The 19,315-nt window shown below is 40.2% G+C and overlaps 1 protein-coding gene across 2 annotated transcripts in view; it reads left to right on the top strand.

Annotated features, from left to right (window-relative positions):
- Nucleotides 1–19,315, top strand: part of LOC133649119 (ras-GEF domain-containing family member 1C-like) — a 107,944-nt gene that overhangs the window by 64,388 nt on the left and 24,241 nt on the right. The window contains exons 2-4 of one of the 2 annotated variants that reach the window (XM_062045922.1): nucleotides 848–1,065; nucleotides 6,529–6,651; nucleotides 6,733–6,870. In XM_062045922.1, the coding sequence (XP_061901906.1) occupies nucleotides 850–1,065; nucleotides 6,529–6,651; nucleotides 6,733–6,870 (477 nt within the window). In that variant the 5' untranslated portion in view covers nucleotides 848–849. Of the gene's footprint in view, nucleotides 1–843; nucleotides 1,066–6,528; nucleotides 6,652–6,732; nucleotides 6,871–19,315 lie in introns of both variants that reach the window. The other variant, XM_062045921.1, reaches the window with a different exon arrangement.

The following is a 19,315-nucleotide window of genomic DNA, read 5'->3' as shown; positions in this document are numbered from 1 at the left end:
TTGCGTATATGTTCAACTGACTACGTCACGCTACTTCCGGTAGGGGCAAGCCTTTTTTTTATCAGATACCAAAAGTTGCAATCTTTATCGTCGTTGTTCTCTACTAAATCCTTTCAGCAAAAATATGGCAATATCGCGAAATGATCAAGTATGACACATAGAATAGATCTGCTATCCCCGTTTAAATAAAAAAAATCATTTCAGTAGGCCTTTAAAGTTGAAATGCAGACTACTTTGCTTCTGATTTGTTTGTTTTGTTTATGTGCTCTCATGCATTCATTCAAGGCCCTCCGTCTGGCTGAAGACTATTCATTATCCAGCAGGGATAATACGCATTGTCAGCATCTTAAATAACTTCCGACGTGTTGCTTAATAGCTCTTTTTTCAGCTTGTGTGTGTGTGCGTGCGTTTGTTTTTCCTTTGAGGAACATAATGCCATCTGTTGGTGTGTATCCGTGCACAGTTCTCCTCTTCCTTCAATGAGTACTCCGCTGCAGTGTCAGGAAAGCTGCATGTTGAATTTTTTAAAGGGTGCAACCCCAATACCTACAGTGAAAGACGTATACGGGGCAGAAATGGAAGCCGCGCGCTCGCTTTATGACCGGTTTCCTTAGCGACGGAGTGACCCACATTTTCAGTTGTCATGTGGGAGATCTGGCACAGCTGTTGAGGGGCCGTCTTTTGTCCCCAGACCATGACATTACTGAGCAGTGGTTGATGCACTGGGAAGGATGAAGAGAGAACCGCATGACCACAAGCAAAACACACATGCACCTGATTTTTTTTTGTTGTTGTTTTTTTTGACTGACAATATATTTGATGTGTGTTTCCATTCAACCCCAGCCAGGAATGCCCCAGACTGTGTGCCCTGGCACCATGTTCACCACTCCCAGTGGCTTCAGCCCCCATCTGGCCTGCGCTGAGCCTGGGGAGGAGGAGGAAGAGGAGAACACGCAGGAGGGCCAGGGACCCGCCACTTGCCTGGCGGATGGGCCTCCCATCACCTCCGCCTCACTGGAAACCCTCATCCAGAATCTGGTGCCTACCGCCGACTACTATCCCGAGGTAGTAAAAAAAAAAAATTTTTTTTTTTTTTTTTTTTTTGTCATAAAGAAATACAATCATGTGTGCTTACAGACTGTATCCCTGCAGACTGTATTGATTTATATTGATATATAATGTATATATTGTGTTTTTTATGTTGATTTAATAAAAAATAAAAAATAAAAAAATAAAAAAAAGATTTCTTGTGCGGCCGCGGCCTGGTACCAATCGGTCCACGGACCGGTACCGGTGGTTGGGGACCACTGATGTAGACCACAAGAAAGTGTTTTTAAATTTGAAAAAAAAAAGGCATAATATGACTAATTTAAACAAAAAGGTAAAAACACATGAATGAGAGAAAACATGAAAGAAAACAATGGACAAGCAGCTGTCACTTCACTTGTGCCGTCTTTACATACAGCAACAAACTAAAAACGCAATGAGAAGCTAAAGAATAGTAATAAGCAATAAATAATACATATTCTGCATTGATAAATAATATAGCAAAATTGTATCGAAATAAGACAATCGTCCAGCCGTGCAAGAGCAAATAAAATCACAAGTGCTGACCACCGCCCAAAAGCTGAAAAGCATTACCGTATTTTTCCGAGTATAAGTCGCTCCGGCCGAAAATGCATAATAAAGAAGGAAAAAAAACATATATAAGTCACACTGGAGTATAAATAGCATTTTTTGGGGAAATGTATTTGATAAAAGCCAACACCAAGAATAGACATTTGAAAGGCAATTTAAAATGTCTAAAGAATAGTGAACAACAGGCTGAATAAGTGTACGTTATATGAGGCATAAATAACCAACTGGTATGTTAACGTAACATATTATGGTAAGAGTCATTCAAATAACTATAACATATAGAACATGCTATACGTTTACCAAACAATCTGTCACTCCTAATCGCTAAATCCCATGAAATCTTATACGTCTAGTCCAGGGGTCGGCAACCCAAAATGTTGAAAGAGCCATATTGGAGCAAAAATACAAAAACAAATCTGTCTGGAGCCGCAAAAAATTAAAAGCCATTTTACATACAGATAGTGTGTCATGAGATATAAATTGAATTACGAGGACTTAAAGGAAACTAAATGAGCTCAAATATAGCTACAAATGAGGCATAATGATGCAATATGTACATATCGCTAGCCTAAATAGCATGTTAGCATCGATTAGCTTGCAGTCATGCAGTGACCAAACATGTCTGATTAGCACTCCACACAAGTCAATAACATCAACAAAACTCACCTTTGTGCACTCATGCACAACGTTAAAAGTGTGTGTGGACAAAATGAGACAGAAAAAGAAGTGGCATTAAAAACACGTCCTAGAAAGTCGGAGAAAGTTGTACATGTTAACAAACTACGGTGAGTTCTAGGACCGCCAAAATTAGTAGGACAAAACGGCGCTCGCCAAATACTCGAATCAGTGAAGCATGTTTAATATAAACAGTGTGCTTTATAACAATTAGGGAGGTTTGTGTCATGTTTGTCCTCCTACAGAAAACATACTAAAACAAAAAAATATTAAATATTAAAAATATTTTTTCCGCTCATCTTTTTCCATTCTTCATACATTTTTGAAAAATCTCCAGAGAGCCACTAGGGTGGCGCGGGTTGCCGACCCCCGGTCTAGTCCAGTGGTTCTTAACCTGGGTTCGATGGAACCCTAGGGGTTGGGTGAGTCGGCCTCAGGGGTTCGGCGGAGGTCAAGACACACCCGACTCATCGTGTAAATACAAACTTCTCCCTATCGGCGTATTACGGATATGGCAACAGCTGACTGGTTTGCAGGTGTGTAGTTTGTTGTGAGTTCATGCACTGTGTTGGTTTTGTTGTTTGAACAAGGTGATGTTCATGCACGCTTCATTTTATGCACCAGTATAAAAACATGGTAACACTTTAGTATGCGGAACATATTCACCATTAATTAGTTGCTTATTAACATGCAAATTAGTAACATATTGGCTCTTAACTAGTCATTATTAAGTACTTATTAATGCCTTATTCAGCATGGCCTTATTATAACCCTAACCCTCTAACCCTGACCCTAATCCTAACCAAATAACTCTAAATTAAGTCTTTATTACTTAGAATATGTTCCCCTAGTGTCCAAATAACTCTAAATTAATGCCTGGTTCACACCAACGGCGCTTGCCGCGCTTTAAAGCAGCGAGCAAAGCGCCGGCATTTTTGTCAATTTTTCCACGAATATCCCGATCTCCGAAGTAATGTTTTGCTTTGATACGCTCTGATACGAATTAGTTGCCGCTTTGTTACCGTTCCTCACGATTTGATGCCGCTTTGATCCCGCTTTGATACGCTTTAAATCACGCTTTGATACGTTTTATTACGCTTTATTGAACTTTATTACGCTTTGATGCGATCCTGACGCTTTAAATCAGGCTCTGACACGATTATCAAGCTCTGTTGGGCATTGTTACAACAAAAATAAGAAAAAAATGTGAAAAACTCAGTATACTAAGTTTTCCCCACATTTTTTTAGATGTATCTATTTATTTGATTTCTCTTTTTGTTTTATTATATACAGGATAAAACAGATAATGTAATAAAAAAGAGAAATATGATAAATAAGTTTAAAAAAATGTGAAAAACTCAGTATACTAAGTTTTCCCCACATTTTTTTTAGATTTATCTATTTATTTGATTTCTCTTTTTGTTTTATTATATACAGGATAAAACACATAATTTAATAAAAAAGAGAAATATGATAAACAAATAAGTAAAAAAAAATGTGAAAAACTCAGTATACTGTTTTCCACACATTTTTTATATCCATTTATTTTTTCAATTTCTCTTTTTTTTCCGTTATATTATGTTTTATATCTTCATTTCTTTTATTTCTTTGTCATCTTAATAAATATCTATCTTTCATTTCCTATGCTAGTTGGCAATAATAAAAGGCATTTCTTTTATTTTTTATATTCATTTATTTCTTCAATTTCTCTTTTTTTTCCATTATATTATGTTTTATATCTTAATTTCTTTGTCATCTTAATAAATATCTATCTTTCATTTCTTATGCTAGTTGACAATAATAAAAGGCATTTCTTTTAAACGTAACATATTCTCTTTATTATTAACATTTTCATACATAAAAATGATAGACAGTAATGTCAAACTGCAACATCAAACATCAAACAGCAGAAGTACAGAAACAATGATCATGGTATAAAAAAGGCAATGATGCAAAAGAGAATGGATTTGTAATCCTGTGTTGGTTTTATATCAAGTTTCAATGTCACTAGTCAATATCACAGTCACTTCCTATTTGTAGTTGTAGACTGGGGTCCGCGCTTTCAACCAAGATCTGTTAAGCTTTCCTACGCTTTTAGTCAAGCTTTGCTGAGCTTTGTCACGCTTTGACACGCTCTCGGCGTTTTATTCCATTCTTGACAGAGCGCAGAATTTTTTTAAACCGTTTAAAAAATTTTGGCGCACTTGCCGCATGTCCCGCTTCACTACAAGCTTCCCCACGATCCATTAGGACCCTCACGCTTTAATCAGGCTTTGTTACGCTTTAACGCCGCTTTGCATGCCGCTTTAAAGCGCCGTCAAAGTGCCGTTGGTGTGAACCTAGCATAAGTCTTTGTTGCTTAGAATATGTTCCCCATACTAAAGTGTTACCAAAAACATATAACTTTGTCTTGAATTTGAAAAAAAAAAACATTTTATTTTTCACTAAAGAAGGGTTCGGTGAATGCGCATATGAAACTGGTGGGGTTCGGTACCTCCAACAAGGTTAAGAACCACTGGTCTAGTCTCTTACGTGAATGAACTAAATAATATAATTTGATATTTTACGCTAATGTGTTAATAATTTCACACACAAGTTGCTCCTGAGTATAAGTCGAACCCAAAAAACTGCGACTTATAGTCCGAAAAATACGGTAATTGGGATCAGCAAAAGACAATTAAAGGCCTACTGAAAGCCACTACTAGCGACCACGCAATCTGATAGTTTATATATCAATGATGAAATCTTAACATTGCAACACATGCCAATACGGCCGGGTTAACTTATAAAGTGACATTTTTAATTTCCCGCTAAACTTCCGGTTGAAAACGTCTATGTATGATGACGTATGCGCGTGACGTCAATCGTTGAAATGGAAGTATTCGGACGCCATTGAATACAATACAAAAAGCTCTGTTTTCATCTCAAAATTCCACAGTATTCTGGACATCTGTGTTGGTGAATCTTTTGCAATTTGTTTAATTAACAATGAAGACTGCAAAGAAGAAAGTTGTAGGTGGGATCGGTGTATTAGCGGCTGGCTGCAGCAACACAACCAGGAGGACTTTGACTTGGATAGCAGACGCGCTAGCCGACGCTAGCCGATGCTAGCCGCCGACCGCACGGATGATCGGGTGAAGTCCTTCGTCGCTCCGTCCGATCGCTGGAACGCAGGTGGTGAGCATGGGTGTTGATGAGCAGATGAGGGCTGGCTGGCGTAGGTGGATAGCTAATGTTTTTAGCATAGCTCTGTGAGGTCCCGTTGCTAAGTTAGCTTGAATGGCGTCGTTAGCAACAGCATTGTTAAGCTTCGCCAGGCTGGAAAGCATTAACCGTGTATTTACATGTCCATGGTTTAATAGTATTGTTGATTTTCTGTCTATCCTTCCAGTCAGGGGCTTATTTCTTTTGTTTCTATATGCAGTTAAGCCCGATGCTATCACGTTAGCTCCGTAGCTAAAGTGTTTCGCCGATGTATTGTCGTGGAGATAAAAGTCACTGTGAATGTCCATTTCGCGTTCTCGACCTGTACCTAAGTTACGGTCAGAGCGAAAAAAGATACGTCCTGCACTGCACTTTAATCCTTCACTCTCACGTTCCTCATCCACAAATCTTTCATCCTGGCTCAAATTAATGGGGGAATCGTCGCTTTCCCGGTCCGAATCGCTCTCACTGCATTGAAAACAACGGGGGAATGTGAGGAGCCTTTCAACCTGTGACGTCACGCTACTTCCGGTACAGGCAAGGCTTTTTTTTTTATCAGCGACCAAAAATTGAGAACTTTATCGTCGATGTTCTCTACTAAATCCTTTCAGCAAAAATATGGCAATATCGCGAAATGATCAAGTATGACACACAGAATGGATCTGCTATCCCCGTTTGAATAAAAAAATATAATTTCAGTAGCAAACACAACTAAAAACAGCTCATGGTTAACTTCTTGCGACACCACATGATTCCCTCGGTCATGCAGTCATTTATACGGGTGATGCTGCCAACAGTATGTGCAACTTCCTGCTTCCAGTTTCCATATGGTGTTCTTCAAAGGATGTTTGTCCTTCAATTTGATAAAAAAAAACAATCCTTCTGAATCCAAAACAATAAATATCCAAACCACATTGAGTTTACAGATGTATTGCATGTTGAAGCCTCGCCAGAGGTCTGTGAGTGCTCCTGTTGACTTGATGCTAATTGTCTCCTCCTGTCCATCGCCAGAAAGCCTACGTGTTTACGTTCTTGCTGAGCGCCCGTCTGTTCATCCCTCCTCCGGAGCTGCTGGCCCGCGTGTGTGAGCAGTGCATCAAGCAGCAGCAGCTGGACCAGAGCCCGCTCGATACGGTCAGCCCACAAATCCGAAACACACCGCGTGCAAGCATGCATGTGTGCTCACCACCTTTCTTCCCGCCGGCTTTCATCCAGGCAAAAGTGCGCAAGTTTGGTCCCAAGATCTTACAGCTGCTCACGGAGTGGACCGAGACCTTCCCCTCTGATTTTAAGGACGAGAAGATGGTCGGACTGCTTAAAGACATCATCCGCAGGATAGCTCCCTGCGATGAGGTACTTTTTTTTATTTATTTATTTTATTTATTTATTTTTTTTAAATATATTTATTTTTATTTTTTTTATGTCCTGTCCAGCTTCTCGGGCAAATCATATAGCAGATGTAGATGCCCATATCGGCTGTTCAGATTTACTTTACAAAAGAGAAGTGTAGGATACTTCTCTTGTTGCCTTATTTGTATTTTGACTTTATTAAATGTATTTATATTATCATTTGGTGCAGCCGGGCCGGAGAAGGAGGGGATAGAAAGAGAGAAAAAGGAAGACAGAGGGGGGAATTGTGGGGACAAGAGGGGGATTAGACAGAGAGACAAAAACAACAACAGCAAACACAACAACAACAACAACAACAACAACAACAACAACAGAGCAACATCAGCAAATACGACATGTACAAATATGATGGTAAAAGATGAGGTACTTAACATCGCGTGACAGCCATCTTTGTTGGTGGAACGCTTCGCGGATGCTAGGCACAAGTTAGTATGACTCAGGCGCAAGTTAGATCCACGTTGTTGCTGCAGCCATCATCACATGATGTACAAACCCCGTTTCCATATGAGTTGGGAAATTGTGTTAGATGTAAATATAAACGGAATACAATGATTTGCAAATCCTTTTCAAGCCATATTCAGTTGAATGCACTACAAAGACAACATATTTGATGTTCAAACTGATAAACTTTATTTTTTTCTTTGCAAATCATCATTAATTAGAATTTCATGGCTGCAACACGTGCCAAAGTAGTTGGGAAAGGGCATGTTCACCACTGTGTTACATGGCCTTTCCTTTTAACAACACTCAGTAAAGGTTTGGGAACTGAGGAGACACATTTTTGAAGCTTCTCAGGTGGAATTCTTTCCCATTCTTGCTTGATGTACAGCTTAAGTTGTTCAACAGTCCATTGTGGTATTTTAGGCTTCATAATGCGGCACACATTTTCAATGGGAGACAGGTCTGGACTACAGGCAGGCCAGTCTAGTACCCGCACTCTTTTACTATGAAGCCACGTTGATGTAACACGTGGCTTGGCATTGTCTTGCTGAAATAAGCAGGGGCGTCCATGGATGGCAACATATGTTGCTCCAAAACCTGTATGTACCTTTCAGCATTAATGGTGCCTTCACAGATGTGTAAGTTACCCATGTCTTGGGCACTAATACACCCCCATACCATCACACATGCTGGCTTTTACACTTTGCGCCTATAACAATCCGGATCAAATCAAATCAAATCAACTTTATTTATAAAGCACATTTAAAATTGACCACAGGGGTATAGCCAAAGTGCTGTACAATGGGCGGGTTAAAAGATAATACGAGAACCGAGCAAACACAACACGACACAAACAGAACACGATAAAAAATAAATAAATAAAACATAAAAACAGGTTCCCAGCAGGTGTTTTATGGGGCGCCATTGCAGGATGGATATCACTCAGTGTTGAAAGCCATGGAATAAAAATGGTAAATGGTAAATGGTCGTACTTGTATAGCGCTTTTCTACCCCTTTTTAAGGAGCCCAAAGCGCTTTGACAGTATTTCCACATTCACCCATTCACACACACACTAAAAGTATGTTTTTAAGAGAGATTTAAAAACAGGAAGAGAGGAGGCTTGTCTAACACTAAGAGGTAGGTCGTTCCAGAGCTTGGGAGCAGCAGCGGCGAAAGCTCTGTCACCTCTAAGCTTCGGCCTTGTGTCCGGGACCGTCAGTAGCAGCTGATCGGCTGATCTTAGGGATCGGGTGGGGCAGTAAGGTTGAAGGAGGTCGGAGAGATATGTTGGCGCGAGGTTGTTTAGACATTTAAAAACAAATAAAAGGAGTTTAAAATTGATTCGGTAACGCACAGGGAGCCAGTGAAGGGACGCTAGTATAGGGGTGATGTGCTCACGTCTGCGGGTCTGTGTTAGCAGACCAGCAGCAGAGTTCTGCACGAGCTGCAGGCGGGCGAGGGAGGCCTGGCTAATGCCTAAATACAGGGCATCGCAGTAGTCAAGACGAGTCGAGATAAAGGCGTGAATTCATTTCTCCAGATCATAATGGTGGTTCTTTTCCTCTTTGTTCCGGAGGACACGACGTCCACAGTTTCCCAAAAAAATGTGAAATGTGGACTCGTCAGACCACAGAACACTTTTACACTTTGCATCAGTCCATCTTAGCTCGGGCCCAGCGAAGCCAGCGGTGTTTCTGGGTGTTGTTGATATGTTGTTGATTTGCATAGTAGAGTTTTAACTTGCACTTACAGATGTAGCGACGAACTGTATTTACTGACAGTGGTTTACTGAAGAGTTCCTGAGCCCATGTGGTGATATCCTTTACACACTGATGTCGCTTTTTGATGCAGTACCGCCTGAGGGATCCAAGGTCACGGGCATTCAATGTTACATGCAGTGGTTTCTCCATATTCTCTGATGCTTTTGATGATATTACAGACTGTAGACCAGGGGTCACCAACCTTTTTGAAAGCAAGAGCTACTTCTTGGGTAGTGATTAATGCGAAGGGCTACCAGTTTGATACACACTTAAATAAATTGCCAGAAATAGCCAATTTGCTCAATTTACCTTTAACTCTGTTATTATTAATAATTAATGACATTTACACTTAATTGAATGGTTTAAAAGAGGAGAAAACACGAAAAAAAATGACAATTACATTTTGAAACATAGTTTATCTTAAATTTCGAGTCTTTAAAATTCAAAATTCAACCGAAAAGAAGAAGAGAAAAACTAGCTAATTCGAATCTTTTTGAAAAAATTAAAAAATAATTTATGGAACATCATTAGTAATTTTTCCTGATTAAGATTAATTTTAGAATTTTGATGACATGTTTTAAATAGGTTAAAATCCAATCTACACTTTGTTAGAATATATAACAAATTGGACCAAGCTATATTTCTAACAAAGACAAATCATTATTTCTTCTAGATTTTCCAGAACAAAAATTTTCAAAGGAATTCAAAAGACTTTGAAATAAGATTTAAATTTGATTCTACATATTTTCTAGATTCGCCAAAATATTTTTTTTGAATTTTAATCATAATAAGTTTGAAGAAATATTTCACAAATATTCTTCGTCGAAAAAACAGAAGCTAAAATGAAGAATTAAATTAAAATGTATTTATTATTCTTTACAATAAAAATAAACAAATTTACTTACACATTGATTTAAATTGTCAGGAAAGAAGAGGAAGGAATTTAAATGGTAAAAAGGTATATGTGTTTAAAAATTCTAAAATCCTTTTTAAGGTTGTATATTTTCTCTAAAATTGTCTTTCTGAAAGTTATAAGAAGCAAAGTAAAAAAAATTATGAATTTATTGAAACAAGTGAAGACCAAGTCTTTCAAATATTTTCTTGGATTTTCAAATTCTATTTGAGTTTTGTCTCTCTTAGAATTAAAAATGTCGGGCAAAGCGAGACCAGCTTGCTAGTAAATAAATACAATTTAAAAAATAGAGGCAGCTCACTGGTAAGTGCTGCTATTTGAGCTATTTTTAGAACAGGCCAGCGGGCTACTCATCTGGTCCTTACGGGCTACCTGGTGCCCGCGGGCACCGCGTTGGTGACCCCTGCTGTAGATGGTGAAATCCCTAAATTCCTTGCAATAGCTGGTTGAGAAATGGTGTTCTTAAATTGTTCGACAATTTGCTCAGGCATTTGTCCACAAAGTGGTGACCCTTCACTGATTTTGGGGTTTGTACATGTATGCGTAAGTCAAAGTGTGAGTGAGGAATGCAGTGATGGGGAGTTAAATTCCGCTAAATCACTACCACCGTGTCAGGGTGAGTAGCCACAGCGCCGTGTTACACAATCTTCGCATGGCAGGACAGAGGAAGGATGGGAAGAGGAGTGGCTTTATCTGCAGCCTCGAGGGAGAAGGAGTGGATGGACGGAGAACACGGGGGGGGGATGGGCTGCAGAGGGGAAAGGTAGAAGAGAAGTGGGAGTCTGAGTGGACGACCCGGGAAGATGGAGGGAGTGGATGTGAGGACAGAAAGAAGGGAAGAGGGGCAGTGATGCTATTTACGCTGTATCTGTGTGTGTGTGTGTGTGTGTGTGTGTGTGTGTGTGTGTGTGTGTGTGTGTGTGTGTGTGTGTGTGTGTGTGTGTGTGTGTGTGTGTGTGCGTGTGTGTGAGCTCGGGGTCATTTGTGAGGCACCGTGACCCTACAGCCTCGGTGACCAGCATCTGGAGGGGGGGATTGAACCCAAACACTTATTCACCGCATCTCTGCAATTGTGTGAAACGCATCAAATGAATCATCACTGTGTGCAACATATGTGAAAAAAGCTATTACATAACTGAACATGTTTCTGTCTAAACGCTTTTAAAGGCCTACTGAAATGATTTTTTTAAATTTAAACGGGGATAGCAGATCCATTCTATGTGTCATACTTGATCATTTCGCGATATTGCCATATTTTGCTGAAAGGATTCAGTAGAGGAAAATCGACGATAAAGTTCGCAACTTTTGCTCGCTGATAAAAAAAAAGCCTTGCCTGTAGCGGAAGTAGCGTGACGTCACAGGAGCTAGTATTCCTCACAATTCCCCGTTGTTTACAATGGAGCGAGAGAGATTCGGACCGAGAAAGTGACGATTACCCCATTAATTTGAGCGAGGATGAAAGATTCGTGGATGAGGAACGTTAGAGTGAAGGACTTGAGAGGCAGTGATGGACGTATCTTTTTTCGCTCTGACCGTAACTTAGGTACAAGCTGGCTCATTGGATTCCACGCTAACGTGATAGCATCGTGCTTTAACTGCATATAGAAGCAAAAAAAATAACCCCTGACTGGAAGGATAGATAGAAAATCAACAATACTATTAAACCGTGGACATGTAAATACACGGTTAATGCTTTCCAGGCTGGCGAAGGTTAACAATGCTGTGCTAGCTTAGCAACCGGACCGCACAGAGCTATGCTAAAAACATTAGCTCTCCACCTACGCCAGCCAGCCCTCATCTGCTCATCAACACCCGTGCTCACCTGCGTTCCAGCGATCGGCAGAAGGACGAAGGACTTCACCCGATGCGTTTGGCGACCCGGAGACGTAGGAAGTCAAGGTGAGGTCGGCGGCTAGCGTGGCTAGTGCGGCTAGCGCTCCAACAAAGTCCTCCTGGTTGTGTTGCTGTAGTCCGCTGCTAATACACCGATCCCACCTACAACTGTCTTCTTTGCAGCCTTCATTGTTCATTAAACAAATTGCAAAAGATGTCCAGAATACTGTGGGATTATGAAATGAAAACGGAGCTTTTTGTATAGGATTCTACGGGTACCATAACTTCCGTTACTCTGACTTCGTCACGCGCATACGTCATCATACCGCGACGTTTCAGCCGGATATTTCCCGGGAAATTTTAAATGTCACTTTATAAGTTAACCCGGCCGTATTGGCATGTGTTGCAATGTTAAGATGTCATCATTGATATATAAACTATCAGACTGCGTGGTCGCTAGTAGTGGCTTTCAGTAGGCCTTTACCGTTACCCAGACTTTGGGTTTTACGACACAGCATATAGTAGATGTTCAAAGGAGCATCGGAGCCACAAGGAAAATATCCATCCATCCATCCATCCATTTTCTACCGCTTATTCCCTTTGGGGTCGCGGGGGGGGCTGGAGCCTATCTCAGCTACAATCGGGCGGAAGGCGGGGTACACCCTGGACAAGTCGCCACCTCATCACAGGGCCAACACAGATAGACAGACAACATTCACACTCACATTCACACACTAGGGCCAATTTAGTGTTGCCAATCAACTTATCCCCAGGTGCATGTCTTTGGAGGTGGAGGAAGCCGGAGTACCCGGAGGGAACCCACGCAGTCACGGTGAGAACATGCAAACTCCACACAGAAAGATCCCGAGGCCGGGATTGAACTCACGACTACTCAGGACCTTCATATTGTGAGGCAGACGCACTAACCCCTCTGCCACCGTGCTGCCCACAAGGAAAATATACGTAAGGAAAAAGTCATACTATTATCAAATTAAAGTCAATCCCCCCCATGCCCCCGAGAGGGGGTAGCGGTAGAAAATGGACAGATGGATGGATATTACACAAACTACCTTTACAAATGTTTTTTTTTATTTTTTAGAAAACATGAAAAATATGACAAATATGTGATTGACAGTCAGGAAAGCCAATCAAAGCCAACATTTCCTCTGATCCGTTTTAACATGTAATTGTGACAAGTATTTTTTTGTTAAGTGTGTTCTCTTAAAGGCCTACTGAAATGAAATGTTCTTATTTAAACGGGGATAGCAGATCCATTCTATGTGTCATACTTGATCATTTCGCGATATTGCCATATTTTTGCTGAAAGCATTTAGTAGAGAACATTGACGATAAAGTTCGCAACTTTTGGTCGCTGATAAAAAAAAGCCTTGCCTGTAGCGGAAGTAGCGTGACGTCACAGGTTGTGGAGCTCCTCACATCTGCACATTGTTTACAATCATGGCCACCAGCAGCGAGAGCGATTCGGACCGAGAAAGCGACGATTACCCCATTAATTTGAGCGAGGATGAAAGATTTGTGGATGAGGAAAGTGAGAGTGAAGGACTAGAGGGCAGTGGAAGCGATTCAGATAGGGAAGATGCTGTGAGAGGCGGGTGGGACCTGATATTCAGCTGGGAATAACTAAAACAGTAAATAAACACAAGACATATATATACTCTATTAGCCACAACACAACCAGGCTTATATTTAATATGCCACAAATTAATCCCGCATAACAAACACCTCCCCCCTCCCGTCCATATAACCCGCCAATACAAATCAAACACCCGCACAACACACTCAATCCCACAGCCCAAAGTACCGTTCACCTCCGTAAAGTTCATACAGCACATATATTTCCCCAAAGTTACGTACGTGACATGCACATAGCGGCACGCACGTACGGGCAAGCGATCAAATAAAGCTGCGTACTCACGGTAGCGCATCTGCTATCCAACTCAAAGTCCTCCTGGTTGTGTTGCTGCAGCCAGCCGCTAATACACCGCTTCCCACCTACAGCTTTCTTCTTTGCTGTCTCCATTGTTCATTAAACAAATTGCAAAAGATTCACCAACACAGATGTCCAGAATACTGTGGAATTTTGCGATGAAAACAGACGACTTAATAGCTGGCCACGATGGTGTCCCAATATGTCCGCACAATCCGTGACGTCACGCGCAAACGTCATCATACCGAGACGTTTTCAGCAGAATATTTCCCGGGAAATTTAAAATGTCACTTTATAAGTTAACCCGGCCGTATTGGCATGTGTTGCAATGTTAAGATTTCATCATTGATATATAAACTATCAGACTGCGTGGTCGGTAGTAGTGGCTTTCAGTAGGCCTTTAAACTCTTAAGGCCCAAGCTGTTTGTTTACCGTATTTTTCGGACTATAACTTGCAGTTTTTTTTTATAGTTTGGCCGGGGGTGCGACTTATACTCAGGAGCGACTTATGTGTGAAATTATTAACACATTAGCGTAAAATATCAAATAATATTATTTAGCTCATTCACGTAAGAAACTAGACCAGGGGTCGGCCACCCGCGGCTATAGAGCCGCATGCGGCTCTTTAGCGCCGCCCTAGTGGCTCTCTGAAGCTTTTTCAAAAATTTATGAAAAATGGAAAAAGATGAGGGGAAAAAAAAAAGTTTTTGTTTTAATAAGGTTTCTGTAGGACAGGGGTCGGCAACCCAAAATGTTGAAAGAGCCATATTGGACCAAAAATACAAAAACAAATCTGTCTGGAGCCGCAAAAAATTAGAAGCCATATTACATACAGATAGTGTATGTGTCATGAGATATACATTGAATTAAGAGGACTTAAAGGAAACTAAATGAGCTCAAATATAGCTACTAATGAGGCATAATGATGCAATATGTACATATAGCTAGCCTAAATAGCATGTTATCATCGGTTAGCTTGCAGTCATGCAGTGACCAAATATGTCTGATTAGCACGCCACACAAGTCAATAACATCAACAAAACTCACCTTTCATGCACAACCTTAAAAGTTTGGTGGACAAAATGAGACAGAAAAAGAAGTGGCATAAAACACGTCCTAGAAAGTCGGAGATAGTTATACATGTAAACAAACTACGGTGAGTTCAAGGACCGCCAAAATTAGTAGGACAAAACGGCTCTCGCCAAATACTCGAATCAGTGAAGCATGTTTAAAATAAACAGTGTGATTTATAACAATTAGGGAGGTTTGTGTCATGTTTGTCCTCCTACGGAAAACCATATTAAAACAAAAAATATATTTTTTCCCCTCATCTTTTTCCATTTTTCATACATTTTTGAAAAAGCTCCAGAGAGCCACTAGGGCGGCGCTAAAGAGCCGCATGCGGCTCTAGAGCCGCGGGTTGCCGACCCCTGCTGTAGGAGGACAAACATGACACTAATTGTTATAAATCACACTGTTTATATTAAACATGCTTCACTGATTCGAGTATTTGGCGAGCACCGTTTTGTCCTACTAATTTTGGCGGTCCTTGAACTCACCTTTAGTTTGTTTACATGTTTAACTTTCTCCGACTTTCTAGGACGTGTTTTATGCCACTTCTTTTTCTGTCTCATTTTGTCCACCAAACTTTTAACGTTGTGCGTGAATACACAAAGGTGAGTTGTGTTGATGTTATTGACTTGTGTGGAGTGCTAATCAGACATATTTGGTCACTGCATGACTGCAAGCTAATCGATGCTAACATGCTATTTAGGCTAGCTATATGTACATATTGCATCATTATGCCTCATTTGTAGCTATATTTGAGCTCATTTAGTGTCCTTTAAGTCATCTCAATTCAATGTATATCTCATGACACACTATCTGTATGTAATATGGCTTCTAATTTGATGCGGCTCCAGACAGATTTGTTTTTGTATTTTTGGTCCGGGCTCTGGGGTTCCTGTCGCTGTCCGGCTTGGTGGTCCCTGGTTCCCTGGGCACCACACCTACTGTTTGTGCACTGCTGAGTGTTTATCTAAATGTTTACTTAAGTTTGAAGCAAAGGCATTAACACTGAATTGCCACATTTGGCGAGGCATGTTTTAATGTACTGCTTGCAGGGCTGCGCTTCCGTGTTTAAGGAAGGAAGGAAGGAAGGAAGGAAGGAAGGAGGGAAGGAAGGCTCTTTTTTGTCATTGCAAAAGTACAACGAAATGTCATTTTCAGCACAAACCCAAGATTAGACAAACATTGTACAGGGTAACAGAACAGGAACGCTGATGGCGCCCCGAGATGTCCGATAATGGCTTTTTTGCCGATATCCGATATTCCGATATTGTCCAACTCTTAATTACCGATTCCGATATCAAGCGATACCGATATATACAGTCGTGGAATTAACACATTATTATGCCTAATTTTGTTGTGATGCCCCGCTGGATGCATTAAAGCAGTGGTTCTCAACCTTTTTTTCAGTGACGTACCCCCTGTGAAAATGTTTTTAATTCAAGTACCCCCTAATCAGAGCAAAGCATTTTTGGTTGGAAAAAAAAGAGATAAAGAAGTAAAATACAGCACTATGTCATCAGTTTCTGATTTATTAAGTTGTATAACAGTGCAAAACAATGCTCATTTGTTGTGGTATTTCTTGAATAATTTGGAGAAAAAAAAGATAGGTTCTTATTTATATTTATAAAGGTTTTTTGAATTGTTGCTATTTTTAGAATATTTAAATAAAATCTCACGTACCCCATGGCATACCTTCAAGTACCCCCGGGGTTACGTGTACCCCCATTTGAGAACCACTGCATTAAACAATGTAACAAGGTTTTCCAAAATAAATCAAGTTATGGAAAAAAAAGCCAACATGGCACTGCCATATTTATTATTGAAGTCACAAAGTGCATTATTTTTTTTAACATGCCTCAAAACAGCAGCTTGGAATTTGGAACATGCTCTCCCTGAGAGAGCATGAGGAGGTTGAGGTGGGCGGGGTAGGGGGTAGCGGGGTGTATATTGTAGCGTCCTGTAAGAGTTAGTGCTGCAAGGGGTTCTGGGTATTTGTGCTGTTGTGTTTATGTTGTGTTACGGTGCGGATGTTCTCCCGAAATGTGTTTGTCATTCTTGTTTGGTGTGGCTTCACAGTGTGGCGCATATTTGTAACAGTGTTAAAGTTGTTTATACGTCCACCCTCAGTGTGACCTGTATGGCTGTTGACCAAGTATGCTTTGCATTCACTTGTGTGTGTGTGAAAAGCCGTAGATATTATGTTATTGGGCCGGCACGCAAAGGTTTATTGGCGCTCTGTACTTCTCCCTACGTCCGTGTACACAGCGGCGTTTTAAAAAGTCATACATTTAACTTTTTGAAACCGATACCGATCATTTCCGATATCACATTTTAAAGCATTTATCGGCCGATGATATCGGCAGTCCGATATTATCGGACATCTCTATTTTGAAGCTAAAATACCTCCATGTTGCGTTTCACGCACCCTCTTTATTAACCAGTAGAATGGACGTTTTGGCCATTCTTCCTCTCCATTCTGTTTCTGCATGAATGCGCTCTGTGTGTGCGTGTTGACACACTCAACATGCAACTTCACCGCCGCACGGCAGCATTCAGGTGAAAAAGAAAGTGCCGGTATTTTTCAAAGGCAATATAGCACCGTTTTTAATTCTTTAGTACCGCGGCTGTTAATTATTATTAGGGTACAAGCCTGGATTCTATGCTTTTTTTATTTCAGCGTCCTTGGTGTAGATCAGGGGGGTCCAAACTTTTTCCACTTTTTCAAAACATTAACAAAATATATGGATTTTTTTGTTTTGTTTCTACATTTAGGGCTCCCGGGGACCATAAGTCTCCTTCATTAACATGTTAAAAATAAGTCAAATTATTATTTTAATTTTTAATGTAACGCTTACAGTAAATCTCTATATCAACTTCAGGTTGATATAAAGTAAAAAAAATAAATAAAAAAAAGGTTTTATGCCTTTTCTGTCAAAGACAACTTAGTTTTTTATAATAAAACTGAAATATGCAGTATTTCCCCCACAGCCCAAAACATTCAGAAAGCAATGTTTGATGTGAAGTCATTGGATTCCTCAAAAGATCAATAATGCAGGACACCATTGATTTAAATTTATTATTATTTTTGAGTAATCAGTCACAGTGAAAACATACTTGCCAACCTTGAGACCTCCGATATCGGGAGGTGGGGGGGGGGGGGGGGCGTGGTCCGGGGGGGGGCGTGGTTGGGGCGTGGTTAAGAGGAGAGTATATTTACAGCTAGAATTCACCAACTCAAGTATTTTATATATATATATATATATATATATATATATATATATATATATATATATATATATATATATATATATATATATATATATATATATATATATATATATATATATATATATATATATATATATATATGTGTGTGTATGAAATACTTGACTTTCAGTGAGTTCTAGCTATATATATATGTATATATTTATTTTATTATACATATAAATAAAATAAATACTTGAATTTCAGTGTTCCGAAGGCTATCCAGTAGATGGCAGCATTGTCCTGTTTAACTTCTCCGTTCATGAATGAGTATATCATTTCGGCCACCGTGTTCAATGGAGAAGTCTGTTCTACAAAATGTACAGGCAACATAATTACATACCCCTTCCCCTTCGAACTGTCCTGGATGAACTGAAATTCTTGTTTCCATTCGTTTTGGAACTTGCAAGCGTATTTCTTCATCTTGCTCGTCGACGGCGTCGCCATGTCTGAGTGTAACTTCTTCTTCGTCTCCTTGTTGTGTACGCAGTTGTGCACTCTACTCTCTAAAAGCCGTAGATGTTATGACGTCATTGGGCAGGCAAGCTGTTTATATTGTGGGAAAGCGGACGTGAGAACAGGCTGTCCCCACTCAGGTCCGCATTGAGCTGGAGGGGGCGTGGCCTCCAGCTCCGGCTGAATACCGGGAGTTTGTCGGGAGAAAATTTCTGCCGGGAGGTTATCGGGAGAGGCGCTGAATACCGGGAGTCTCCCGGTAAAAACGGGAGGGTTGGCAAGTATGACTTAAGTTACGAGATCAACCTCAGATATATCTGTCGATTTTACGTTTGAACTATTATTTTGGTTGTTTTATGCTCTTTTGTCAAAGAAAACGTTGTTTTTATACCGCAACCACATATGCAATATTTTCCACAAAAACATTTTAAAGTGAAATATTTCAAGTAATTGGAGCCTTGAATGGGCCAATAATTCATTTTAACATTCATTTTTGAAAAACTTTTTTTTTTGGGGGGAACAATAGCAAAAAAAGAAAAATAAAGACAAAAGAAAAAAACCAGCCTGCATGGCAGCTTTGTATCAACATTGCAACTTTCTCTCGTGAGATTTCACCTCATTCCACTTTTTTAAATTATTTCAAAATGTTTGCAATAGCATTTCCAGAATGTGTGGCGGGCCGGTAAACAATTAGCTGCGGG

The sequence above is a fragment of the Entelurus aequoreus genome, linkage group LG04, assembly GCF_033978785.1.
Source record: "Entelurus aequoreus isolate RoL-2023_Sb linkage group LG04, RoL_Eaeq_v1.1, whole genome shotgun sequence".
In the NCBI taxonomy this organism is placed as follows: Eukaryota; Metazoa; Chordata; class Actinopteri; order Syngnathiformes; family Syngnathidae; genus Entelurus; species Entelurus aequoreus.
The sequence above is the reverse complement of the archived record's forward strand: the minus strand, read 5'-3'. Positions and strand labels throughout refer to the sequence as shown.